Consider the following 21,449-nt stretch of genomic DNA (forward strand, 5'->3'; position numbering starts at 1 on the left):
TTGTTGTTGTTGTTATTTATTTTCTCTTTTGAGTTAGTTTTACAACTTTAATGAACACATTCATGTGACATGGGGGCAATTCACTGTAACTCCTTAAACAATTTCTTTATCTATACTGTGAATGTGCTATCAGAGTCCTGGACATGCTGGTACTTTTGGCCGCCTTCGCTTTCTCTTCCCATGTACTCCCATTTCCATTACTCCCATTACTCATCCATCTCAACAGTCTCATTTCTGCTACATCTAACTTCTTCTCCTGCGCTCCCTTTACTGCCCATGTCTCAGCTCCATACATCATTGCTGGTGTTAGTAATGTCTTAAAACCCTTACCTTTAACCTTTGCCTTAATTCTTTGATCACACAATACTCTTGCCCCTTTTTCTGACAGTCGAGTACTAATGGAGACATTGCTGTGTAAGGTGTTAACAGTTGCAGAGTATTCAGGAACAATCCATGCCCTATATTTTTTTTCCAATATGTTATGTTGGGTACAATACGAGAAATCAAACAGACCAGCTTCTATTCTGTTTGTGAGGTCCAGAGCCTCCATGCTGCTGTGCTGGTACTGTGTGAATGGTTAATAGCTGAGGTGCATTCAGCCACAGTCGCAGACTTTTTTTTTCTTTTTTCCATTCTGTTTAAGTTTGATTCAATCCGAGCCAATCAGAGATTAGTGGGTCTCGGTTGTTAGATATGTCACATTAGGTGATTGGCTTCACAGGAGCGTGCTGCTGACTTCCTCCAGCTGGCTAAGATTGTGTAAATGAAAGCTAAGACTGAAAATTACTGGAAAAATTGTGTAATGTGACATAGCCTTAAGCTGACAAATGAATTTCTATCACTAGTGCACTCAATGAACTGATCTGGGACTCTCTGATCACAAAGAAGTATTTTTCACTGTTGCAACCCCTCTTCCTGCTCCTAACTAAAAACATCAAATTCCTCTAAGAAGCCTTAAAAATATATGTCACTCTATTCTTGCTGGACCCATTTCAGATCTTTTTTCTGTCTTCCTATATTCTACTTACATTAGGTAGTCTTGTTGATCACTACAACGGTCCTCCTTTCAGCACTAGATAAAATAGCTCATTTAAAACAAAAAGAGGTTTAATTTAAGCAATTTAAGCAATCATTGTAATTCAACATTACAGACTATGCAGTAGCTAGGTGACACCTTAAGAGAATGTCGCATAAGACTGGCCTCACTGTGCACCTCCAGGCTTTCTGTTCCTATCATAGAGCTTATGGAGATGCACTGACTGCAGCCGAGAATTATACATTATGGCACCACTATAGAGGGTGGCCAATATAACCTAAGGGGTTTGTTCCCTCTGGTTAGTTAACTATTTCAACCTGCATCTGACTAAATCACCACTTCCACTGAAGACTGTGAAACATTCCTTCACTTTTGATAAAAAATTATAACCTAAATAATTTAACTAATTTAAATCCATCCTCCTTTTATATCTTCCCTGTCTTCCCTCTCCATTCAGCTCCTTTTCTAAATTTTCACCAATTTCATCTCCAATTATTAAGGTCCCTGCTGCCTCATGTGTGAACGGTGCATATGCACAAAATGAGGAATTGTGCTCTACCTGCTCCTTTGCAAGTTCTGTCCACCCTCGGGGTTTTAGTCACAGGAGCTTTTCAATGTGAACTGGCTGACTGATCAGGTATTTTGCTAGTTATCACTGATTTGCACAATGCCAGCTGTATGGGAAGGTATTATCCACTTGTCATCCAAATATATAAGATTTCCTTACACTGTGGTTGAACAGGCAAACATCAAAGCACAATTGGCAGCAACATTTGGTCTTCCAAATGTAATTGGAGCAGTCGACTGCATACACATTGCTTTAAAGGTGCCTTTAGAGAATTAATTTACTTATGTAAATAGAAAGCAATTCCACTCTATTAATGTGCACCTTATCTGTGATGTGAAAATGCATTTCATTAATGTTGTAGCAAGTTGGCCTGGCCCTGAGAAATAGTAGTGTTGGAAACAAACTTGAAAATGATGTTGTGTGTGATGGCTGGCTTCTCAGTAAGATAAGACATTTAATGTTACACTTTTGGTCAAAATTGTAAGTTTAAAGTTACACTTTTGGTCAAAATTGTAAGTTATCTGTATGATGTTACCATATCATACAGTTACTTAGGCGACAGAGGGTACCTGCTCAAGATTTGGCTTCTCACCTCATTCGCCAACCCACTGACTGAGTAACGTTAAAATGTCTGTTATAAGTGTCTAGCTAACAATTGCAGCAGCTCGCTGCTCAAACAATATGTGCCCCGGAATTCTGCTACCTTGTCTAGTGGAGTTGAAACTCAGACTTTGGGCTGCAACTTGCCTTTTCATGTCGACTTTGATATTTGACCACTTCTTTTTTATTTTGGGCACTGTACGACTTTCTGAACTTGAATTTTTGATTGTCTCTGCCACGCTGTGCCTCTCTATCAGTTACCCTTTGTTGCTTATACCACTGCTTAAGTCACCAAATAGTATGTTTTTTCTTGCCTTGACTTCCCTGAACAGGACCTCCATTTCGCATTGGCTGAAATTCATCTTTTTTACATGTGCTTTTTGCCATTGTCTTTTAACAAAATATTGAGTGGAAGGGGCTATTTATATTGATTTGCATATTCAAATGGGCATAATTCTGTGAGGAGTCAGGGTGGGGCTGTAGCTTGTGCAAGTGCGTTAAAATTCACGTTGATTGGGATTTATAAAGGGAAAGAGTGTAGAACTTTGCTTATGCACAGTTTTATGTATCTAAACTTTTTGTGTGTATGCACATTTCTAGTTTTGTCTGTACGTTATGTTTTAGTGTGAATTCTGCGCAAGGCCCCTGGTCTTTAAGATCAGGTCTAATACTTTTGTACCCTACCCCACCAAACTTCTCAAAACCTGCCTTCATGCCATAATCCTGACTGTAAAAACAATAGTGAATGCATCCCTTGGCACCTGTCTGTGTGCCTGCTACTTTGAAAATCGCTTCTGTAACCCCAACCTTAAAAATCTCTGGTCTTGTTGCTGACAATCTCAAAAAGTTTTCACCCATCTTTCACTTACAGTACCTTTTCTGTCTAATGTTCTTGAGCAGGTAACTCAACAGTTATCTAACTTGTAATAAGCTGATGGAACCCTTTTATTCTTGTTTCAGGGCTCAGCACAGCTGTGGAACAGCTCTAATGATCTGACCTTGGCAGCAGACTCTGAGCAAATTAGCATGTTAAATCTGTTAGACCTTAGTGCAGAATTTGAGTCTATAAAATATGATATTCTACTGTCCAGAACTGAGAATATTCTGGGTATCTCTGGCACTGCCATCCAGTGGTGTAAGTTCTGTCTGACTTGTAGACAAGAGGTTGTTAGGCGTGGCAACAGCAGGTCCAGCTCTGTGCTGGTAACACAAGGAGTCCCTCAATGCTCTTTCCTTGGTCATCTGCTTTTCTGTATTTACATGCTTCCCCTTGGCCTTAATTTTCTTAAATTTGGGCAGGGTTATCATTTTTATACAGATGATACATCTATTTCCTTGTTAAATGTGAAAGTTCATCAGAGCTTTCTCAGCTCATAACTTGCCTATGTGATATTAAAATCTAGCTGAAATATAAATATTTCAAATTAAACTGTAACAAAACCAAAAGTCATACTAATTGGTTACTGCTAAGGTCGATCGATTCTGGCAGTCGTGATGTGCCCCAGACTATCCTGTGCCTTCATCTCCATTACACCCAGACTGTGGAATGATCCTCCTAAATTATTGACACTCAATTTATTCTTTCAAAAAACTATTTGTCAGGGAAGGCATTTAACTGATCATGACATTCTGACCCTTCTTTCAGGTTATCCTCTTTGTCCAGGTACCCAAAGAAAATTGTGTTTGTAGCACATATTATGTTATTTGTTCAGGATTTCTTACTATAATCATATATTTTATTTTGATTTATTCTCTCTTATACTATTTCAATGCTTTGCATGTCCCTATTTTTCTTTCCTAATTTCTGTTGAGCACTTTGAACATGATAAATGTGTTATATAAGTAATATTTATTATTATTACTATTATTATTATCGTTATTATTACACTAACAAAAAGACCAATGGGCATAGAGAGAATATGCCAACTCCACAAACTTAGTGCTTTGTGCCCTGGAGATGTGAGGTAGCATAGCTAATCTTTACACCACTGTGTCCCCAGCCACAGTTTCATTTACCTTTTGTGTTTACAAACTACAATCTGGTGTAAAATATGACATGTCAAAGTCTTTTCTTTACCACCAGTCCTTAATTGCATTAAGAGGATTTATAATTAGTGACTGACTGCCATTATGTTTTGTCTTTGCTTGCTAATCTATGCACCAGCATTTTTAAACCATCTAAATTTTTGCATTTTAGACAGAAGATCCCCAACGTTATACTGCAGCTGTACACTCAACTTATGTTCAAATTGGAGGCAGTGAGTCCACCCATCCAGAAATGACCATATACAGCACAGTTGGACCAAAACGTTGAGCTCTGCATTCCAGATGATATGACACACACCCTGCTTGTTCATGGGAAAGAAGAGTAATCAGAACTTTTTTTTTTCATATTTTCTTATTATAAACGTTCCTGAATTTTTCTGTTGAATAAACGTAGAGTTATAAATAGCCTCCATTGCTTTTATCTTGTATTTTATACTTGAACAACTATCATTTTTCAGATTTCTTTGTTCTTTTTTTGTCAAGAGGAACACACTTGTCCTAGTTCATCCTCACTTACGAAGTACAAGATGCTCAATGGCTTAATGGAAAGTGCCCATAGCTCCGGGCATCAAGTATCACAGATCTGCAGCAGGATTACTGGTAAAGATAAGTTAGGTAAATGTAAGTAGGTTTGAGTGTTGACATAAATGCACCCTGTAAAGCTGTTTCCTGTCATGTGTCTGATGTAGCCAGGATGGGCTTAGGGTCCCCAAATCTCTACACTAGAATAAGCAGGTTATAGAAATAGATGATTAGTAGGACAGAATGATGGATGGGCTATACACACAGGGACAATCCTTTCTGCTACATGTTCCCTCTTCTTGCTGTAACATCCTAGTTTTTCTTTTAAATTATGGAGTATTACAATACTCTCCCTCCTCTGGCTTGGCTCCCAACCTCTTCCACAAATACTCTAGTTCCCACAATTCTGCATTTTTTTCCTTTGTCCATCACTATGAACCATACCTATTCAGGTAATTATTTACTCTCTGTTCTTTACTTAGCCAAAATTAGAGGTGCAAGTAATGGAGTTAAAGGTAAATATTAACTGGACCAATAAATAATATTAAAAGTGTAGCAGACCTAGGCCCTGATTTCTCCTCTTAATTTTACACTTTATTTTCTCATGCTGAAAGTTTCTACTCACATGAAGTATTATGGACTATCTGTCAGGCAGATTGCAGTTTGTGAAAGTCAAGTACTGTGTTTCTGATACAGATATGAGCAACATGGGAGCACCACAAGGAAGAGTCCTCTTTGCTTTCTTTTCACTCTGTACACCTCTGACTATAAATAATATAACACCGGGTCATGTCATTTGCAAAAATTCTCAAATGATTGTATGCTTGTGTGGTGTATTGATACAGATGATGAGACAGAGTATAGGAGCCAGGTTGGAGAACTCTGTTTCTTGGTGCAAAGAGAATTCCCTGCATCTTAACATCAGCAAAATCAAGGAACTGGTTATCAACTTTTGATGCACCAGGGAGCCTCTATGTCTATGCCTCTGTGTAACTATTCATGGTGTAGAGTTGATTCACTGTGTAGCAGTAGAAGCGTGGATCCACCTCTAACCTCTCAAGCAACTATTCAAAGAGTAGACAATTTAAAGGAAGAGCCCCCAGAGTCTATACTTGAACTTGAAGTGACTTGTACTAATCTGAATGGAGAGAAATACATGTGCCTGAATTATTATAGTCTTTGTATTTAGACTAAAACTTTAGTTCTGGAATATTTTATTAGTGAATAAAAATGAACACATTTATTTACATACTATTATTGTCCTTTAATTTTTTTTTTCAGATCCTCAATTTTTGCATCTAGTGTGCAGAGGGTTATGTTCTCACTGTTTTAATTCCTTTTATGTTATATTACCTTAACTTGCTTTTTTATTAAACTTGTAGGTTTTTCCAACTGAAAGAGCATACAACTCAAAATAAACATATTTTAGTGTTGAACTTGAAACACTATTTTAGTTTAGTGCTTATGCAGTTTAATGTCAGATTTAAGTTATTTTCTTGCCCACTGCCACTGCCCTGCCCATTAGCAATGAGTAATGTGTGATTACAGATCTGTATGCCTAAAGAAATATTCCCTAAACTCTCGGTTTAACTTAAAACATTAGAGGATTATAAAAATTCTGAGTTAATACAGGCAGCCATTCCACCCAAAACGTTTACAAATCCTATTCACCTAACTTCTCCAAAATGTAATTAAGTCAAATATTTATGGTCCCTGAAATCTTACTCTCTACAGCACTACTTAGTAATTTATTCATTGTGTAGTTTTCTGTGTGAAGAAAAACTATGTAAAAACATTAGAGCAATCTAGATGAGAACAAGCAATTTAGTCCAACAAAGCTTGCCAGTCCTATCCATTTAGTTCTTCTAAAAAAACATCAAATCGAGTTTTGAAAGGCCCTAAAGTTTTAATGCATATCATGCTACTTCGTAGCTTATTCCAAGATTATTACATTATGGATCTCTATACATACTATTGCATATGGTTCTCTATATAAAGAAAAACTTCTTAATGTTTGCACAAAATTTACCCTTAACAGGTTTCCAACTGTTTCCCCATGTTCTTGATGAACTCATTTTAAAATAATAGTCTCGATCCACTGTACTAATTCTCTTTATAATTTTAAATATTTCAATCATGTCACCACTTAATATTCTTTTTCTTAAACTGAAAAGGCTCAGCTCTTTTAATCTCTTCATAATTCATCCCCTTTTGCCCCCAAATCAGCCTAGTCGCTTTTCTCCAGACCTTTTCTAGCACTGCTATGTCCTTTTTGTAGCTTGGAGACTAAAACTGCACACAGTACTCCAGATGGGGCCTCACCAGTGTGTTATAAAGCTTGAGCAGAACCTCCTGTGACTTGTACTCTACACATTTTGCTATATAACCTAACATTCTGTTTAACTTCTTAATGGCTTCTGAACACTGTCTGGAAGTTAATAGAGTAAAGTCCACTATAAATGAAAATACTTTTTATAAGGTGTACTCTCAACTCCCATTGTGTATTCAATCCTAACATTTTTACTTCCTTTGGGTAATACCGTACATTTACTGACATTAAGTTTCATCTGCCACAAATCTGCCCAAGCCTGTATGCTTTCCAAGTCCTTCTGTAATGATATAACGGATTCCAAATTATCTGCCAATCCACCTATCTTGGTATCATCTGCAAACTTTACCAGCTTGTTACTTATATTCCTATCCAAATCTATTATATATATTAAAAATAAAAGCAGCCCCAGCACTGACCCCTCTGGAACACCACTCTTAACATCAGCCATTTCTGATAAGGTTCCTCGCACCATCATCCTCTGCTTCCTGTGTCTGAGACAATTCTGCTCCCGTCTAAAAACATCACCCTGAACTCCCACTTCTTTTAGTTTGATGCCCAACCTCTCATGTGGCACCTTATCAAATGCTTTCTGAAAGTCTAGATAACTAATATATGCTCCATATTGGCTGGGATTGGCTCCAGCAGACCCCCGTGACCCTGTGTTCAGATTCAGCGGGTTGGAAAATGGATGGATGGATGGATGGATCCTTTTGTTCTTTCCTCATAAAGTTCCAGCATGTTAGTAAAACATGACCTCCCTCTACAATTTCCAAATCCTTCAGTACCTCCTTAGTAGTCCCTTTTACCGCTGGGAGGTTATTGACTTCCTCAATTTAAAATTTAATTTTATGTCCCTTTTACTATTTCTGATGCACTTCACCTCCTCCTTGACTGTTCTTTTACTACTAAAATACTGAAAGAATCTCTTAGGGCACGGGTGTCGAATTCCTGCCCTGAAAGGCTGCAGTGGCTACAGGTTTTCATTCTAACCATCTTCTTCATTAATAACCAGTTTTTGCTCCTAATTAACTTGACTCAGGTCCCTTAGTTGTTTCTTTTTCCTTAACTGGCAGCTAAACAATAATGAGACACAAAACAAGCCACCACATAACCAGCTCATCTGTGCCCATCACACAATATCTGAAAATAAAAAAGGTGATGGTCTTGGTAAGATTCATCTCTCAGGTCATCAAAATAAGCCATGAAATTAAATAACAGGCTTAATTAACAGCAAGAATTTGTTTCTCATTAAGAGATTGGTTGAAGTGAAATTGGTTGGAGTTTGAAATCCCATTTTAGCTGGTCATCTGTTGGCTTGTTTCACGTCTAATTTCTGTTTGGCTGTCATTTAATGAAGAAAAAAGAATAAATTCAGAAGACTGAATCCTTAAAAACAAGGCTATTCAAATGAAGGGAAAAGAAGTTAATTAGCAATGAAAACTGGTCACTGATTAGGAAAAGGGTTAGAATGAAAACCTGCAGCCACTGCGGCCCTCCAGCCCCAGAGTTCGACACCTCTGTCTTAGGGTCGTCTTTCGCCTTATCTGCTATATTTCTCACCAGCTTATTTTTTTTTGTTAATATCTTTCTTAATGATTGCGCCCACGTTCTCATACACCCTACGATGCACTTTGGAGTTATTAGTCTTATATGCTTTATAAATGTTTTTTCCTTTGCAGCTTCTTTTTTAACTCTTTATTAACCCGCTGTGGAGTTTTTAAAGATTTCCTATTAATTCCAAATTTAGGTATGTATCTGTCCTGCATTACATGTAAAACATTTTTAAACCTGTTCCACTGCTCTGCGACGGTCTCCACACTTAAAAGCTTATCCCAGTCTACCCTCCTTAGATTTTGACGCATCTGCTCAAAATTTGCCATACCAAAGTTAAACTTAACAATTTTAGTCTTTGCATCTGCAGTCTTACAAAACACTGAGAACTCTGTTATATTATGGTCATTTGACCCTAGTGGTTGAAGTAGCTTATAAGTAAGAGGAGCGCAAAGTTAGGAGAAGAGACAGAGAAAAGTAAAGTTAACCTCATAGAAAGACAAATAGTAGGCAGCTGAGAGGGAGAACAATACAGGAGCTTAAGGGGACAGAAGGTGTCAAATATCTGTAGCAGATCTTAGTGTTACCTTTTAAGTTAAGGAGCAGCCAAAAGAAGAAAAAATTTAATTTTAAGAAAAAAAAAAAAAAGTTAAGGCAGTTTACTAATCCCAAATCAAATTTTAATAATGAGGCCAGTGCAATGCAAGTCCTGTTGGATGTTGGACTTTTTAGATGATGGTTTGGAAGAGCCAGTTGTCTATGAGGGCTACATCTGCAAGAGATGCCAGCTGATCCAGCACCTCAAGCTCAGGGTTGCTGAACTGGAGGAGGAGTTGGCTGACTTGTGTTGTAAGAGAGAATTGGCGGACTTGGCCCAGGTGTCCTTTAGAGAGATAGTGTGCACCCCCAAGGTGGTGCGGGAGGAGTTTCCAGACCAGACAGGTAGAAATAGGTGGGTCACGGTCACAAGGCCTAAGGTAAAGGGTGCACACTGTCCGGGGGCATCAACCCCAGAATTAGAAGTGTCAAACCGTTATCATGTCCTTGCAGAGCTGGACGGTGTCTCTGACAATTCTGAGATGGTAGGCAGGGATGAGGAGCCGCAATGGGCCGCCTCAAAACCAGTTCCCAAAAAGAGAGAGGTAATGATAGTTGGGGACTCAATCATTAGGGGCATTGAAGCGCAGGTGTGTTCCAGAGAGAGAGAGAGAGTCCCGCACGGTGTGTTGCCTTCCGGGAGCACAGGTGGGGGACCTCCCTGGAAGGGTGGATAGGCTCTTGGCCAGAGCGGGGGTGGATCCAGTTGTCATTGTCCATGTTGGAAATAATGACATACATAAGGGCAGTCTGACAGTTCTGCGATCCAAATTCAAGGAGTTAGGTTCCAAGCTGAGGAGCATAACTGACAAGGTAGTCTTCTCCGAAGTTCTGCCTGTGCCACGCACCTGTCCAGGTAAGATTGAGGAGATCAGAAGACTTAACTCGTGGCTCAAATCTTGGTGCAGGGTAGAAGGGTTTAGGTTTATGGAGCATTGGGACTCCTTTTGGAACAGATGGAACCTGTTCCACCGTGATGGGTTACATCTGAACTGGAGGGGCACCAATATATTGGGGAGGTGTATGTGTAGGTTAGTCGAGGATTGTTTAATTTAGGGAATGGGGGGCAGGGAGTTTAGGACAGGCCAGGTTTAGATCTATATATGGAAGAACAAACAATGGTGAAGAAATAAAAATGCATAGTAATGTAAATCCTAAGCAAACATTTAAATGTAGAAGGAGTAACACATTAAAAATAGCTTGCCTTAATGCTAGAAGTATCAAAAATAAGGTAAGTGAGTTGGAGTTGTATGTAGCAGAGCATAATTATAATATTATAGCAATAACGGAAACTTGGCTAAATAACAAAGATGGGGACGAGTGTAACATAGAGGGATACACATTTTTTAGGAAGGATAGACAGAACAGAAAAAGAGGTGGGGTTGCTGTTTATGCCAAACAGAATTTAAATGTAAGTCCTCTTCAGCTGGATGATGAGCCCCATCTTAGTGAGGACATGTGGCTTCGCGTGGAAAATATTAGGGAAAGCGGTCTTATTTAAGGAGTGTGTTATAGACCATCCAATTCAGACAGTAATTTCAAAACACATCTTTTTAGTAATATCAAAAAGGCAAGTTTACAGGGAAATATTATAGTCATGGGGGACTTTAATTATCCAAATATTAACTGGGATAACCTTGCAGATTTAGGAGCACAAGAGCAAGAGTTTTTAGAAGTAATCAGTGACTGTTTTCTAACACTGCATGTTAAAGCACCAACAAGGGGTGAAGCCTGTCTGGATTTAGTATTTTGTAATAATCAGGATAGAATTAAGGGTGTAGAGGTGATTGAACCACTAGGGTCAAGTGACCATAATGTAATACAATTCTCAGTATTTTGTAAGAGTACAGATGCAAAGACTAAAATTGTTAAGTTGAACTTTGGTAGGGCTAATTTTGAGCAGATGCGACAATGTCTAAGTAGGATACACAGGGATAAGCTTTTAAGTATGGAGACAGTCAAGGAGCAGTGGAACAGGTTTAAAAATGTTTTACATGTAATGCAGGACAGATACATATCTAAATCTGGAATTAATAGGAAACTAAAAAAAAACTTCACGGTGGATTAATTAAGATTTAAAAAAGAAGTTGCAAAGGAAAAAACATCTTTATAAGGCATATAAGACTAATGACTACAAAGTGAATCATAAAGCATATGAGAACATGAAGGCAACCATTAAGAAGGATATCAGGGAGGCTAAAAGACAGTTGGAGAGGAATTTAGCAGATAAGGCGAAAGATAACCCTAAGAGATTCTTTCAGTATTTTAGTAGTAAAAGAACAGTCAAGGAGGAGGTCAAGTGCATCAGAAATAGTAAAGGGGAATTAAAAGATGCAGACAGTGAAATAGCGGATGCCCTAAACTTACATTTTTCTGAGGTGTTTACAAGTGAGCAAGTGGATAACCTCCCAGAGGTAACAGGGACTACTAAGGAGGTACTGAGGGATTTGGAAATTGTAGAAGGAGAAGTGCTGCTCAGATTAAATAAGATGAAATCAAACAAATCACCAGGACCAGATAATATTTACCCTCGAGTTCTTAAGGAGGCTAGCGAGTACATATATAAACCCTTGACACATATTTTTAGGAAGTCACTGCACACTGGAGAGATTCTGAAGGACTGGAAAATGGCAAATATCATCCCATTATATAAAAAGGGTGACAGGGCAGATCCAAGCAACTATAGGCCAGTAAACATAACATGCATCACAGGAAAATTCATGGAAGGAATTATTAAGGATAAGATTGAGCAACACCTGGCAAGGACAGGAGTTATTCTGAACAGTCAGCATGGGTTCAGAAGAGGGAGGTCGTGTTTTACTAACATGCTGAAATTCTATGAGGAGGCAACAAAAGGATACGATCAAAGTGGAGCTTATGATATTATTTATCTGGACTTTCAGAAAGCATTTGATAAGGTGCCACATAAGAAGTTGGGCATCAAATTAAAGGAAGTGGGAGCTCAGGGTGATGTTTTTAGATGGGTGCAGAATTGGCTCAGACACAGGAATCAGAGGGTGATGGTACGAGCAACCTCATCAGAACTGGCCAATGTTAAGAGTGGTGTTCCACAAGGGTCAATGCTAGGGCCACTGCTATTTTTAATATATATAAATGATTTAGATAGGAATATAAGCAACAAGCTGGTTAAGTTTGCAGATGATACCAAGATAGGTGGATTAGCAGATAATTTGGAATCCGTTATATCATTACAGAAGGACTTGGATAGCATACATATTTTATTATTGGCAAATAAAATATAATGTCAGTAAATGTAAAGTATTACACATAGGAAGTAAAAATGTTAGGTTTGAATACACAATGGGTGGTTGGAAAATGGAGAGTACACCTTATGAGAAGGATTTAGGAGTCATAGTGGACTCTAAGCCATTAAGAAGGCAAACAGAATGTTAGGTTATATAGCACGATGTGTGGAGTTCAAGGAGGTTATGCTCAATCTTTATAATGCACTGGTGAGGCCTCATCTTGAGTACTGTGCTACAAAAAGGTCATAGCAGCACTAGAAAAGGTCCAGAGAAGAACGACTAGGCTGATTCCAGGGCTACAGGGGTTGAATTATGAGGAAAGATTAAAAGAGCTGAGCCTATACAGTTTAAGCAAAAGAAGATTAAGAGGTGACATGATTGAAGTGTTTAAAATTATGAAGGGAATTAGTACAGTGGATCGAGACTGTTATTTTAAAATGAGTTCATCAAGAACACAGGGACAGAGTTGGAAACTTGTTAAGGGTAAATTTCGCACAAACATTAGGAAGTTTTTCTTTACACAAAGAACGATAGACACTTGGAATAAGCGACCAAGTAGTGTGGTAGACAGTAAGACATTGGGGACTTTCAAAACTCAACTTGATGTTTTTTTGGAAGAAATAAGTTGATAGGACTGATGAGCTTTGTTGGGCTAAATGCCCTGTTCTCGTCTAGAGTGTTCTAATGTTCTAACAGGTCCCATCTGTTCCAAAATGAATCCCAATGCCCAGATAAACCTATACCCTTCTACCCTGCACCAAGATTTGAGCCATACAATAAGCCTTCTAATATTCTCAATCTCACCTGGTCTGACGCTTGGCACAGGCAGAACTCAAGAGAAGACTACCTTGTCAGTTCTGCTTATCAGCCTGTCACCTATAGAAGTATTGTATTTTTAGCACAGAACATAGACATGAAATGGTCCAGATAACATGTGCTAAGATCCTGGTAGTCTAAGAAAAAAAAAGTTTGAAAGAGTCTGCCATCATATTAGACATCCCAGCACAGATTTTATTTTAGGATGTCCTGGAAGGGGTGGGTGGCCAGTAGTGAGGTCTTCAAAACTGTAACTGTGTTTCATTTTGTCTTTTGACATTGTTAGTTATAATTGACCGTGGACCCCACAGAGATTTATTTTCTCCAGCAATGATGCTGAAGGGAGTTTTTGTTTTCCTGTCCTTCATTGTCACCTGTCATAGCTCAACAATTATGTCAATGGACAGATGTTGTTAGGTTCTATTTATGTTAATTTGTATTTAATTGTTTTGTTTTATTGTTTGTTTAAACAAATTTGTCTCTTTACATTTATTCATTATGTAACTAGTAATTTGTAAATTTTGTAATTGTATTCTTCCCATGGGTTCACCACATATGGGAGGGGCCAAGGAGGTCGGGTGCAGTGTGAGTTGGGTGGTGGCTGAAGGCGGGGACTTTGTCGGTCCAATCCTTGGCTACAGAAGCTGGCTGTTGGGACGTGGAATGTCACCTCTCTGAAGGGGAAGGAGCCTGAGCTTGTGCGTGAGGTTGAGAGGTTCCGGCTAGATATAGTTGGGCTCACCTCGACGCACAGCTTGGACTCTGGAACCAATCTCCTTGAGAGGGGCTGGACTCTCTACCACTCTGGAGTTGCCCCCAGTGAGAGGCACCGAGCGGGTGTGGGCATACTTATTGCCCCCCAACTTGGAGCCTGTACATTGGGGTTTACCCCGGTGGATGAGAGGGTAGCCTCTCTCCACCTTCGGGTGGGGGGACGGGTCCTAACTGTTGTTTGTGCGTATGCACCGAACAGCAGTTTGGAGTACCCACCCTTTTTGGAGTCCCTGGAGGGGGTGCTGGAGGGCATACCTTCTGGGGACTCCCTCGTACTGCTGGGAGACTTCAATGCTCACGTGGGCAATGACAGTGAGACCTGGAAGGGCGTGATTGGGAGGAATGGCCCCCCGATCTGAACCCGAGTGGTGTTTTGTTATTGGACTTCTGTGCTCGTCACGGATTGTCCATAACAAACACCATGTTCAAGCATAGGGGTATTCATATGTGCACTTGGCACCAGGACACCCTAGGCCTCAGTTCGATGATCGACTTTGTGGTCGTGTCGTTGGACCTGCGGCCACATGTCTTGGACACTCGGGAGAAGAGAGGGGTGGAGCTGTCAACTGATCACCACCTGGTGGTGAGTTGGCTCTAATGGTGGGGGAGGATGCCGGTCAGGCCTGGTAGGCCCAAACGTGTTGTGAGGGTCTGCTGGGAACGTCTGGCAGAGCCCCCTGTCAGAAGTAGCTTCAACTCCCACCTTTGGCAGAACTTCGACCATGTCTCGAGGGAGGTGGGGGACATTGAGTCCGAATGGGCCACGTTCCGTGCCTCTATTGTTGAGGCGGCTGACCAGAGCTGTGGCCGTAAGGTAGTCGGTGCCTGTCGTGGCGGCAATCCCCGAACCCGTTGGTGGACACCGGCGGTGAGGGATGCTGTCAAGCTGAAGAAGGAGTCCTACCGGTCCCTTTTGTCCAGTGGGACTCTGGAGGCAGCTGATAGGTACCGGCAGGCCAAGCGGAATGCGGCTTCGGTGGTTGCTGAGGCAAAAACTCGGGCGTGGGAGGAGTTTGGGGAGGCTATGGAGAACGACTTTCGGACAGCTTTGAGGAGATTCTGGTCCACCGTCCGGTGTCTCAGGACAACAGTCAACACTGTGTATGGTGGGGATGGTGCGCTGCTGACCTTGACTCGGGTCGTTGTGGGTCGGTGGGGAGAGTACTTCGAAGACCTCCTCAATCCCACTAACATGCCTTCCAATGAGGAAGCAGAGCCTGGGGACTCGGAGGTGGGCTCCCCCATCTCTGGGACTGAGGTCACCGAGGTGGTCAAAAAACTCCTTGGTGGCAGGGCCCTAGGGCTGGATGAGATACGCCCGGAGTTCCTCAAGGCTCTGGATGTTGTAGGACTGTCTTGGTTGACACGTCTCTGCAACATCGCATGGACATCAGGGACAGTGCCTCTGGATTGGCAGACCGGGGTGGTGGTCCCCCTCTTTAAGAAGGGGGACCGGGGGGTGTGTTCCAACTACAGAGGGATCACACTCCTCAGCCTCCCTGGAAAAGTCTATTCGGGGGTTCTGGAGAGGAGGGTCCGTCGGATAGTCGAACCTCGGATTCAGGAGGAACAGTGTGGTTTTCGTCCTGGTTGTGGAACAGTGGACCAGCTCTACACCCTTAGCAGGGTCCTGGAGGGTGCATGGGAGTTCGCCCAACCAGTCTACATGTGTTTTGTGGACTTGGAAAAGGTGTTTGACTGTGTCCCTCGGGGAATCCTATGGGGGGTGCTCCGAGAGTATGGGGTACCGGACCCCCTGATAAGAGCTGTTCGGTCCCTGTACAACCAGTGTCAGAGCTTCGTCTGCATTGCCGGCAGTAAGTCGAACCCGTTTCCAGTGAGAGTTGGACTCCGCCAGGGCTGCCCTTTGTCACCGATTCTGTTCATAACTTTTATGGACAGAATTTCTAGGCGCAGCCAGGGTGTTGAGGGGGTCCGGCTTGGTGGACTCAGGATTGGGTCACTGCTTTTTGCAGATGATGTTGTCCTGTTTGCTTCATCAGGCCGTGATCTTCAGCTCTCTCTGGATCGGTTCGCAGCTGAGTATGAAGCGGCTGGGATGGGAATCAGCACCTCCAAATCCGAGACCATGGTCCTCAGCCGGAAAAGGGTGGAGTGCCCTCTCAGTGTTGGGAGTGAGATCCTGCCCCAAGTGGAGGAGTTCAAGTATCTCGGGGTCTTGTTCACGAGTGAGGGAAGAATGGAGCGTGAGATCGACAGGCGGATCGGTGCGGTGTCCGCAGTGATGCGGGCTCTGCATCGGTCTGTCGTGATGAAAAAGGAGCTGAGCCGTAAGGCAAAGCTCTCAATTTACCAGTCGATCTACGTTCCTACCCTCACCTATGGTCATGAGCTATGGGTAGTGACCGAAAGAATGAGATCACGATTACAAGCGGCTGAAATTAGTTTTCTCCGCAGGGTGTCTGGGCTCTCCCTTAAAGATAGGGTGAGAAGCTCAGTCATCTGGGAGGGGCTCAGAGTAGAGCCGCTGCTCCTCCGCATCGAAAGGAGTCAGATGAGGTGGCTCGGGCATCTGATCAGGATGCCTCCTGGACACCTCCCTGGTGAAGTGTTCCAGACATGTCCAACCGGGAGGAGGCCCCGGGGAAAACCCAGGACACGCTGGAGGGACTATGTCTCCTGGCTGGCCTGGGAACGCCTCGGGATTCTCCCGGAAGAGCTAGAAGAAGTGGCCGGGGAGAGGGAAGTCTGGACATCTCTGCTCAAGCTGTTGCCCCCGCGACCCGACCTTAGATAAGCGGAAGTTGATGGATGGATGGATGGATGTAATTATATTGTAAAATTGTAATACAGCTCTGAGACTGCATTGTTTGAAGAGAACTTTAATGAAAGTAACTGAATTGAACATACAGAAGTGTTAACTTATTAAATCAAAACAACCACTTAACAACAACCAGTATATTGTTAAATATGTTGCAAAAAGTTGAAAAAACTTTAACTAAAAAGTTTTTCATATTTTTTCATTGAGTTTTTTTTAAATGCAAGTTGTATAGTACTTGATTATTTTGGAACAGCTCATCACCTTGATTAGTACTGTTGTAGGTTTTTAGTGCCACGGAAATGACCTTCCAGATTTGTAATGCTGCATATGCCTGTAATTTTCAAGAAAAATAAAATTGAGAAATATAATGCAAAAGCGAGCAGTAAAAGCACATTTTTTTAAAAAAAAAAAAAAAAAAAGATCTTTCTTTAGTATAAACAATCACAGATGATTGTGTTCTCACTTTGATCAAAGTCTGCTACATGATTTTCCAATCACAAAATTACTTTTGCATTACATTTACTTTGAATAGATCTTACCCTTTATAAAAATCAAACTACATAAAATCCAGAAGAGAAAGACAGATTCTGGTTATTAACAGGAAATGCCTAAAAAAAACATGAGGCTTATTGTTTATCTAGCTCAGTGTCATATTTATCACCTTTCTTGACCACTCTGAACGTTTGCATGATAAATGTGTGAAAACAGGTTGCAACACTTTTTTTTTCCAACACTCACTGGGTATTATTAACATGTTTATTTCAATTATGTTTAATATGTTTTTTTCAATACTTTATTTATATGTACCTGTATAGATTGGTTTAGTTTTCTTATTCAATCTGCAATAATTCTCTAATATGTCTGTTTAATCAACCCTTGTCTCTTAATTTGATTATTTACAAAGATGGCTATTTCTCTATTGCTTTATTTTCAGCTTTTGAGTGGAATCCCTTTCATGAAAAATACCTACCCTTATTAATTCTCATTATCCTTTCCTCTCCCATACCTTTATAAGCTGTAAATTAAGCTAAAACTTCCTACCACAAAACCAAGGAAAATAGTGATTCAAGAAAAACATCATGCTGTCAATGTATTCTTCACAAGTTTGTTCATTCCATTGCCTTCCACACCACCCATACAACCTGACCAGGTTGTGTTCTTCATTTCCCTTCATCCTCTCACTGAACAGCAGTAGTAACTAAAGGAAGAACTTTATTTTCTGGTTATGGTACAAAGGGTGGATTAGGACAAATACTGGATGGCAGCTGGTAAAATTCAAAATGAAATAATCAAGAAACAATTTGATTTTAAAGGAAAAGGGGAAGACAGGTAATGTTATGTTTTGACTGAAATTGGCTATACACCTTGCTAAAAATTATCCAGAGATGTTGTTTATCTGAATGTTCTTATAAGACATGATGGCACAGTGGGCTTTTAAATGTTAATGTCATTCACATGGAGTCCCTGCTAGACCTCCCTGACCTGTTGGGGTGAGGCAAAAAAGCACCATTCTAAGTAGTTTGTTGAAAAGGTCACTTGCAATTTTTGCGCAGCCAATATTGGAAAAGCTGAATGAATCTTTATTAATTTCATTGTCCCTGATTCCTCCTAACTAGTCATTGTTGGACCTTTTTAAAAGAATTCAGATTAAGATTAAAATGTACTTTGGAATACTGAACAAGTTCAGATTTACTATTTATGTATAAAGTTTTCAGAGAAAATAAAATGATTACCAAACACGTCACTCAGGCTTTCTACTTGGTGACAGAACAGAGACGGCTTCAGGTCATTTAATGAGTAATGTTCTAATTTCCTCCAATGGCACTTTTATTAAGCTTTTAGTCGTAAACGCACTACGACTGAGTCGGCTTGTTGGACGCTGTCCTTGTGTGATTAACTTCTTAATTATCCAATTGTTTTAATGATCAATCAGCATCTGAAGGCTGCACTCGCCTATCCTGTCCTCAGTTTGACGTGGTGTCCCTCAGGGTGTGTTGCACTCATCAGTTGTTTTTTCTCTTTATGTCTTACCATTAGAGATGTGATTTTGATATAAAATATCAGCTTCTGTTTGTAGATTGATGGCACCAAATTTATATGCTCCTTTTCAAAAAAAGTCTTCTTCAGTTACGTGCAATGCTTTATTGAGATAAAATAATGAGTTAATGCAAAATATGCCTCTAAATTACAAAAAAAAGAAGACGAAGCTCCGTTATTTGGTGGTAACCCAGTAAACCAAAGCTGAATCCTCTTAAATTAACAGGCTAGAAATTGAATTTGGCTGAATTTACTGGGAACTCAGGTATGTCTTTGACACACAGTTGTCTTTCTCTTCTATTTTCTAAAATGTTTCTTCTCTTCCTTCGAAATTCTGCAAAATGAAGATGGTGTCTCAGTTTGATGGATCTCGAAAAGTTGCCATATTTTAAACAGAACTCACTTTCACAAAGCTTTATAGACTGGCTAATGCAAGATATAGCAGAAAGGACCAGAATGAAAACTAAGACATATAGTCAGTATAGAAACATATACATTTTACTTAATAAAAATCTCTGTGCAACATTTTATATAATAAGCATCTTTATGTAACATTTTTATATCATATGCAAAATCAATAAGGGAGTGTAACTGCAGTTGATGAATCACTTCACTGGTTTCCAGTCAAGTTTAGAGCTGCTCTTAAAATCCTCCTCATCACATCTAAAGTAGTAGTTGGTGTAGCCCCCCTTAACTCACAGATTTTATTAATGCCATCCACTGGTCCATAGTGGATAGTGTGATCTTCAGACATCCTTGAAGTTCTATGTTAAAGTAACTGAGTGTAGGAGGCTGAGCCTTTGGGACACTCAACCTCCTAAATGGTCATCTTGTTGGTGTGTTCTTTTATTTGGTTTTTGAGGTCATTGCAGATGTTATTCACTTTTTAAGTCCTGCCCACTTTCTTTCGCTTCTCATTGTCATTTGGTGGCATTTTGTGTAACTTTGAGTGGATGAGTTCTCGCCAATGATGTTGGACCTTCATTCTTTTTCCAGTGTTGTGATCCATTTCAGAATGAGGCTGACAGGGCCATTGGAATTTATGGTTAAAAAGGAAAAAAAGAATTATGCCATGCAATTTCCTGTTGGTATTGCATTACAGCATCATGTTTTGTGCTTTATATGTGTGTCCTTTTAGTGTAATTATACAGTATTTGCAATACATTGTGACAGATGGCTGGGGCCAATGCCTGGCCGGGATGCCCCTTCACCACATCTGCCAGAAGAGCAAACGCGGGAAGCCCAGTATCTCCTCCTGGACGCAAAATGGCAGCCTCCCTGGGTTGCAGCCGTGCCTCGGACTTCCCCAGGGCTTCATGGGGGTTGGAGTTCTGTGCAGCTCTGTGGGGTTCCGCAGGCGCCGCCAGGGGATGCTGCAACAGGAGCTGCTGGCCCCTTTTGGGCACTGGTTTCGCCTTACCCGGAAGTGCAGCCAGATGTCAGCAATCAACCACCTGGAGCACTTCTGGGTACCCAATAAAAGGGAGCCAGTGACCACCACTCTGCAGCCAGAGTCGGGTGTAGGTGGACGAAGCTTGCTGAGGAGGAGTGGTGGTAGAAGAGAGGAAAGAAGAAGAATGCTTGGTGACTGTACTGTGCTTTGGGATTGCGTTGTGGCTGGAGGTATTACGGTGAAGACGTGCCCTCCAGCTGAAGAAAAATAAATAGTTTATTTGTTTTTACACGTGCCTCTGTGTCAATCTGTGTAGGGTCAGGCACAATATAGTGCCTTTCTTACAACATGTTTAAGAATTTAACATTACACAATGCCATCTTCACAGTTTCCATTCTTCTCTTTTCTTCTTATTTTCAGATCATGAAGCTTCAGTTTTTCCACTACAGCCTCCCAAACCTCAGAGCAGAGCCGTGTTTTAACAATGTGAGTTTGTGCTTTGACTGAATGTGTCCTCAGAACACAAACCAATCCACATTTTAAGGTGCAAACATTTTATGCTGAAAGTAAAACTAACAGAAAGTGCCATGTGAGTGTTGTGTGACTGACTGTGTTGTGTGAGCTGATTGCGATGCTGGTGCCTCCTGGGAGAGGGAGACCAGGAAAGGGATACCCTCAAGGGAGTCACAAGTGTCAAGTGAACAAACATTACTAAGAGGACAAACACAAAAAGCCAAAAGAATCCTACCAGCTCTCACTTTCCTTGTTTTTTCTTTACTTTTTCCTGATTTTGTTTTTTGAATCCGCACTGTAGAGGTCAAGAGATAACAATGAAAGAAAAACCAGCAGTAATTGAATCTTAAAAAACTGTAGATGTACAACTTGTGACAAAAAAAAATCAAACTGGGAGCCTCTGGTCTTCATCTTCTGAGTGCTGAAGGCTTTGGATGGTTTATCCTGCAGGACCCCGGTGGCTAAGTTGAATGCCAAGGCCAGCAGGAGGCTCCACTGAATCAGAAGTAAAGAAAACATAGATGTGGCTGATTAAAGACCATTAGATGAATGTCAGCCAGCTCCTCTGTCTCTCCATCCTGCATGAAATGGAAGAGAACCCAATCTTCTCTAGTTG

At 40.8% G+C, this 21,449-nt stretch overlaps 1 protein-coding gene across 2 annotated transcripts in view; it reads left to right on the forward strand.

Annotated features, from left to right (window-relative positions):
• Window positions 1–4,655, forward strand: part of LOC114666985 (SLAM family member 9-like) — a 35,077-nt gene extending 30,422 nt beyond the window's left edge. For both annotated transcript variants that reach the window (XM_028822044.2, XM_028822045.2), the window contains one exon: window positions 4,402–4,655. In XM_028822044.2, the coding sequence (XP_028677877.1) occupies window positions 4,402–4,518 (117 nt within the window). In that variant the 3' untranslated portion in view covers window positions 4,519–4,655. The remainder of the gene's footprint in view (window positions 1–4,401) is intronic.
• Window positions 4,656–21,449: the final 16,794 nt, after the last annotated feature.

The sequence above is a fragment of the Erpetoichthys calabaricus genome, chromosome 16, assembly GCF_900747795.2.
Source record: "Erpetoichthys calabaricus chromosome 16, fErpCal1.3, whole genome shotgun sequence".
Taxonomy (NCBI): Eukaryota; Metazoa; Chordata; class Cladistia; order Polypteriformes; family Polypteridae; genus Erpetoichthys; species Erpetoichthys calabaricus.